Raw genomic sequence first — 6597 nt, 5'->3', positions numbered from 1 at the left:
AAATACTAAAAATATTTGTGGGATTTTCAGGAAGCTTCACTCCAAACCCACAGGACCCGGGATAGTTCAGAAAGAAGCTTGACTTTCCCTAACATGGAGTAGAAAGAGGAGGCCTTCCATTTCCCACTGCAGTGGTACCATAGTAAGCCCAGGAGTTACTGGGCTTCATAGTTTACTACGGTATGTGAGGTTTGCACTGTAGGCTGAGCACAAAGCCATGACAGTTGTGTTGCTCTAGATTGACATTGTGTTTTCCTTCACTTAGGGCTGAGCAATGTTGTTGGAGTTGGGTCCCACTGTGAAAAAGCATGCAACCCTAGGATGGGAAACCTAGCTCACGGGCGGAGATTGTGGACAGATACCACATGTGGACTCAACTCCACAGAGTTTTACTGCTCATACAGTGAGAATGCAGACCTGACCTGTAAGCGGCCCAAGTGCAACAAATGCAATGCTGCGTATTCCCACCTGGCTCACTTGCCCTCTGCCATGGCTGACTCTTCTTTCCGATATCCACGCACCTGGTGGCAGTCAGCTGAGGATGTACACAGGGAGAAAATCCAGCTGGATTTGGAAGCTGAATTTTACTTCACTCACTTAATCATGGTGTTCAGGTCACCAAGGCCAGCAGCAATGGTTCTAGAGCGATCTCAGGATTTTGGGAAAACATGGAAGCCTTACAAATATTTTGCCACTAACTGTTCAGCAACCTTTGGCCTAGAAGATGATGCGACAAAGAAAGGAACAATTTGCACTTCTAGATACTCAAGTCCCTTTCCCTGCACTGGAGGAGAGGTAAGTTCACTCGTATTTTAAATCAATGCTGACAAATAAGTTGAACTGGGGCTTACAGTTGCTTCAGACCATCTATGTCTCTACTCCATTTTAGAGTAGTTTTACAATTTCATTTTTCTATTATCATAAATGTTTCTGTCTTTCTTGGTGCTTTGTGGAAAAACCTACACAAACTGCAAGGTACCTGAGAGTAATGGCAATCACAAAGGTACTGTTAATTCTACGAAATGAACACATAGGAAAGAGAGAGGTTTTCCCCTCCAATGTCTTTCTAATTCTGAATTTTTACTTATAACAATAGCAAGTCCAAATTTTGATGACAATGTGACTATTGATAAATTGGTGGTGTCCGTGTTTCCTTTAAATATTTATCACTTCTGTCAATGAGTTAGTATGCAAACCAGCTAAAAAGAACTACTAATTGAAATGTCATTTTATTATGTAAACGTAATTCTGTAGAAGAAAGAAATGCTAGTTAACTAAGAAACCTCACTTCCATACCTCTTTTGTATCTGAGAAATGAAGTAAACCAGAGAAGCAGAATGGCTAAAAGAAAAAAGGAAAAGTTTTATTCCCTAAGTGATGAAAAAAATGGTGTGAAAACGCTAGAATCTTTCCAATACTGCATACAACAGAAAATTTTAAAAGCTGCTCCAGACTGTACTATTTCTGGTTTTTGCTCAAATTGGTAACTCAAGCAGTTTTGAGAGATTCTATCTAGCTAAGACCCATCATGGGGGATGGAGATGTTTCCAGTTCTTCTCACTGGGCTTCCACTTTCTATTAGTGGTGAAGTATCCTCAGTGGAGGGCCTATTAAGATTTTAAAGCCTGCTTTCCCCTAGTGGTATACCAAGAGTTTGAGCTTCAGTTCAAAGTGGTGGTGGTCAGAACTAGAATCATAGAACTGCATTTTGTTTTCCTTTGGAATAAAATAGAAGAATGAATGATAGGCATTAACAAACAGGAAAGTAAACTATTAATTTAGCTATGCTATAGTATTGCTAATTGTTTTCTTTGAGGTAAGATGCCCTGTGTCATGCTGCTGGGGATCACTATCAATCTTTAAGTAAATAAACATCTAAGATGATGCTGGAAAGGTAGGAGAATTCTGCAGAGAGAAATTATCATTTGCTTGTAGACATCTAGGGCCAAAATCCTTCTTTTAGAAGTTCACACTAAGCTCAATAAGAAACCCATAAGACTATCCCAGGACAAAACTCAAAGGATCAAGTATGAATAAATAAGTTGCAGTTTAGTTTCCCCCTGGCTTTGAATTCAAAGGAAGGATTATCTATACAGTTTTCCATCTGTTCTGTTTTCCATAGAAATACTAATTTTGACTCCATATCAGAGCTTAATAGCATTGAAACTTAAAGGATTAGTAACTCTTTTGGTAAACCATTGGTATGCTAGTTCACACCAGCTGAGGATCTATCCCCAAAGTCTAAAAACAAATTGCTACAATGCTATGTAGCTCACTGTGTCTACAGGTGCTTTCTAACAACAGTCAAGCTATAGTATGAAGACTCCAGGATTAATTCCTGATTTGGTTAAGGCAGTAAGAAGTATCTGATGTTCTCTAATTTATACCTCCTAAGCAAAAAGTCATGTCAAGGCAGCAGGTGCTCTGGTCTGGAGAGAAACTGGTGTGTTCTTTTCAACAAAGAGGCCAAAGCCTCCAGTGTTAAAGTAGTCAGTTGCCCTTGGCATTTATCCCTTTATTACCAATGAATGTTTAAAGTGGGGGCGGGGGCAGCGGAGAGGGCAATGGAAAACTGCACCTTGTCTCCCTCCTCTGATTAAAGCAAACAGCAGACAGTGTCCCCCATGGGAAAACTGGGATTTGATCTAAGCAGTAGAAGCTGTACTAGGAGCAGCAGGAGGTGCTACACTGGTGAGTTTCTGTAGCTTTTCCACTGGTTTGTGTCCCATTGTCCCAACATAAGGCAATGTACTGTGAAGACATGCAACTGTGACCAGCTCTCCCACTCTTCTGATTTATTATGACCATGGAGTAGAATGGGCTGGTGACGTTTGCAATGGAGAGGGGACTCTATAAACTGCATTGTTTAATGCTTCCATGCTTTAAACAAATTTTGAGTTCAAGAAACTGCCCTTCCAAAATAACTGGCATTTTACGTATGTGGCATACTTCAGTTCCCTACATTTAAACACTGCTTGTATTTACCTGCAAAATAATAACAGCAGCTTTTTGGTAAGCTAATGGCAAGTATGCATGCTTATCAAATTTAATTTATTAGCATGCTACATTCCAGCAGTTACATGTAGCTATTGACAATAAGTATCTCACCCAAAGCAACACCAGAGTTGTGTGCTTTTTCAAATTTTGCAGTGCTTAATCCCACTAAGAATAGCACCTAGTTTTAGATGTATGGAAACAGCAATTTCCCTTGAAATAGTAGTTTCAAATATGCAGTCATCTTAAAATATCCAGTCTGAAAGGGTATTATTTAATTACAACCAAGTTGTCCCACTGTTCTTTAAAGTATTAACTCGGGTGGTTTGTAGGTGACGCTTTAAAGCGTGTTAAATGCCTTTTGCACTGCTTTAATGGCATTACTGGTTGCACATTTGGTGGCGTATTGTGCATTAATTCCAGCCGCTGGAGCACATTTGGCAGCTTAATGCGCCTTAAATGACTTTGGGACGCAGCAAATGACTTTGGGGCACTGCAAAGTAAAATGCCTCCAAGGAGTTTTAGTTTCCTACCCTGCAGCTGTGGAGGGAAGCACCAGGCTCCGTGTGGCTCAGAGACTGTGCAGGCAGGCCGGCAGCAGCCTGGGAAGGTAGGATCCACAGAAGGTGAGGGGGGAAAAAAGCAGTGAGCCTAGCCTAATCTTTTTTTTTTTTTTCTTCCCGGGAGCCTTTCTGCCTGCCTGAGCTGTGTGGGGGCCTGGTGCTACCCACCAGGACTGCCCGAGCCAGGTGTCTGTGGGCGGATGCCACATGCAGGAGGGCTGCCTCTGCCACAGAGGGAAGCCCCCCTCTTCCTCCCCACCCTGCAGCTCAGGAAACACTCTGCCTGCCAGCACCTCATTCTCCCCTACCCACCGCTGGACAGGCAGGTAAGGATTGGGCTCTGACACGGCATGACACAGGGATTTACTTCACCCTAAATCGAATCAGTGGTTTTTAAAAAAACACCGCTTCAATTTAGGAAGAATTAAACCCTTGTGTAGTGTAAAAATGCCCATACACTCTCTAACGACTACCAGATTTTTTTCTGCCATAGGACAGCTCCCATACTATGTGACTCCAAACTGCATAGAAGTTTATTTTTTCACCACTTTCTACTATTCAACAGGGGGTTGAATTAGCCTTATGAAGTCCCTACTTCCTAGGATCCTACAAGGTAGGCACTGGGATGCTTGACCTTGTCAAGACCGGGATGTGCTTGACATGGAGAGAGACAAACCTAGGCATCTGTAGAATTGTAAAGTAAAAAAAGAGAGGTGCTGCTGGCATTTAGACACCTCCAGTATAGAGAGATTGCTACTGGGGCCTTCAGGATTGTAATTTTGGACTTGGACTCCTAAATGTCCGAAGTCCCACTTTGGATGTTTAAATCCCTTGTTGAATATAGCCCTTATATTTACTTGGTGTATTTGGTTTTTCTATGTTAAGTGCCAAAGACTGCACTGGCAGACAATGACTTGGGGTCAGTTTGTGACAGGTCTTATACTTCCCTGGGCAGGCTTTGAGTACAGGAAGTGCTCCTTTGCTGGGCCTCTGGGGCTGTGCAGCATAGGTTTGGATGAACATCCTCTGGTAGACATCCTCTGCAGAATGGAGTAGCCGGGTCAATCCACTTTTGCAATGGGTTCCTCGGGGAATGTGCTGTAAGCAGTGGGGGAAAATTATTATACGCGGGGGGGGGGGGGGGCGAGGGAGGGGCTGGCCCCACCTGACCCCTGCCCCTCCCTCCCACAGAGCTGTTGCAGGGCCAGCACATGCTGGTGCTGTATGCGGCGGCAGAGATGCAACTGCACGCTGAGCGGTGTTGGGCGCTGTGGGATGGCAGTGCCATGGTGCTGCTGCTGTCACAGGCCATGGTGAAAAGTTTGGGCGGGGGAGGCTAAGCCCCATTAGCCCCGGCCTTCCGCCACCTATAGTATTGAGGCCATTTGTCAAGTGATTCTGCCTACAAATGCCTCTTTGCAACACCTGTGGTTCTGGCCTGAGAGATCTTTTGGCCCTCTTCCTCCCCCAGGGTTTTTGGCATGCATGTCAGTCCATGGCATTTGGAATTGGCTCTGCACTTTACCAGCTCTTGAAATGCCACTGCCTTGGGATGGAAAATGGCAAACAGTTAACAGGGCCAGCTGAGTGGACTCAGTGTCCCAAGTTGTCCCTTTGCAACCTGTGTTGTCCAGTGGAGGAAGCAAAGAACACTACTCCTAGTGAAATCAGAAGAAAGCATATGGACAGAATATAATAACCCAAACTGACATGTGGCCTTGCTACTGGGGCTAGCATCCGTCATGTGAAAAGTTCCATGGGATTTTTAATGCCCACAAGGGGCCAGGCTCTCAGTTTTACATCTGTTCTCTTAAACGGCATGTCCAGCACCATAGCACCTCACTGTTCAGGCCCAGGTTCAGGACTGACACTGTGAGACTAGCTCATTTCTTCAGATTTCTGCAATGTTCTGTTTTTGGGTCCCTAGTCTTTAAATCCAAAGAGCCCATAATTCATTGATGTGAAACAGCAAGGAGCGCAATGGGATGACATGGCACCATATCCTGCCCTTACCTGTTTGCTGAATTCCTAGTGTCCCACTTCCTTTGTCACAGTCTATGTTGGCAGGTTGGGAGATGATGATTTCCTGTTCCCAAGTACATTTTTCTTTCAAAATCTTATGAACACTTTTATTTTCTGAAATTAGAGGCAACACAGCACTACTGAGGGTTTCTTACTATCACTTTAAACATGCATGATATATAGGCACACTTTTTTATTATAAATAATAGCTATTTAAAAATGTTTGGGGAAATGAATTATTCTTCTGCTAGAAAGAAATGCCCTTGATCTAGACTTGCAGCTGTTCTCATCAAAACTCTTACTAAACACCCTACCCTATCTTGTAGGTTTTTGCAGTAGTGTCAGGCTTAGGGGCTATAAAGAGAATTATTCTATGGTTCTGGGGAGAGAGCCAGTTTTTTTTAATAACACTGCCTATGAACAAGCAAGTTCAGTTCTCAGTCTGTCTTATTCTTTGGATGTAGCTCCAAGTTTTGCTTATCTCCCGTACACTAAACAGGTACTACAAACAGGCCAAATTTGAAAACATAAATCTTCAGGGGGGGAAAATGCTTCCCTGAGGGAAGAATATTTAAATATCATCTTTCTTGCCAATAGAGCAAAAGACTTCCACATATTGTTGGCTGAAATGTCTGTTCCTTTTCTTATACAGTACAGTACAGCCATGTAAACTCACATTTGCAGAGCCATGATTAAAAGACTAACTGAAATCAAATTTTACTTTTTGTGGTACGTATCCAGCAACTGTAAATCTAGAAGTATTTACAAGCTGGCAACATAATCTGGGCATGTCTGTGTTTGATGTATTATTCAAGACTGTTAAAATGAAAAGATCAAGAATTTTTCTGTCTTTCTTGGTAATAGCTTCTTATAGATTTCATAGACATTAGGGCTGGAAGGGACCTGGAAGATCATAGAGTCCAGCCCCCTACCCAAGGGGCAGGAAGTCAGCTGGGGTCATAGGATCTCAGCAAGATAAGCATCCAAATTTCTCTTGAAGGCATTCAGTGTAGGTGCT

The 6597-nt window shown here is 43.0% G+C and overlaps 1 protein-coding gene across 1 annotated transcript in view; it reads left to right on the top strand.

Moving 5' to 3' along the window:
* Positions 1-265: 265 nt before the first annotated feature.
* Positions 266-6597, top strand: part of NTN4 (netrin 4) — a 77292-nt gene continuing 70960 nt past the window's right edge. Inside the window, exon 1 of the mRNA XM_019545069.1 lies at positions 266-795. Within this exon, the coding sequence (XP_019400614.1) occupies positions 322-795 (474 nt within the window). The 5' untranslated portion in view covers positions 266-321. The remainder of the gene's footprint in view (positions 796-6597) is intronic.

This window comes from Crocodylus porosus, unplaced genomic scaffold (genome assembly GCF_001723895.1).
Source record: "Crocodylus porosus isolate Cpor-Errol unplaced genomic scaffold, CroPor_comp1, whole genome shotgun sequence".
Lineage (NCBI taxonomy): Eukaryota > Metazoa > Chordata > Crocodylia > Crocodylidae > Crocodylus > Crocodylus porosus.
Note: the sequence above shows the minus strand (reverse complement) of the source record. Positions and strands in the feature narration are given on the sequence as shown.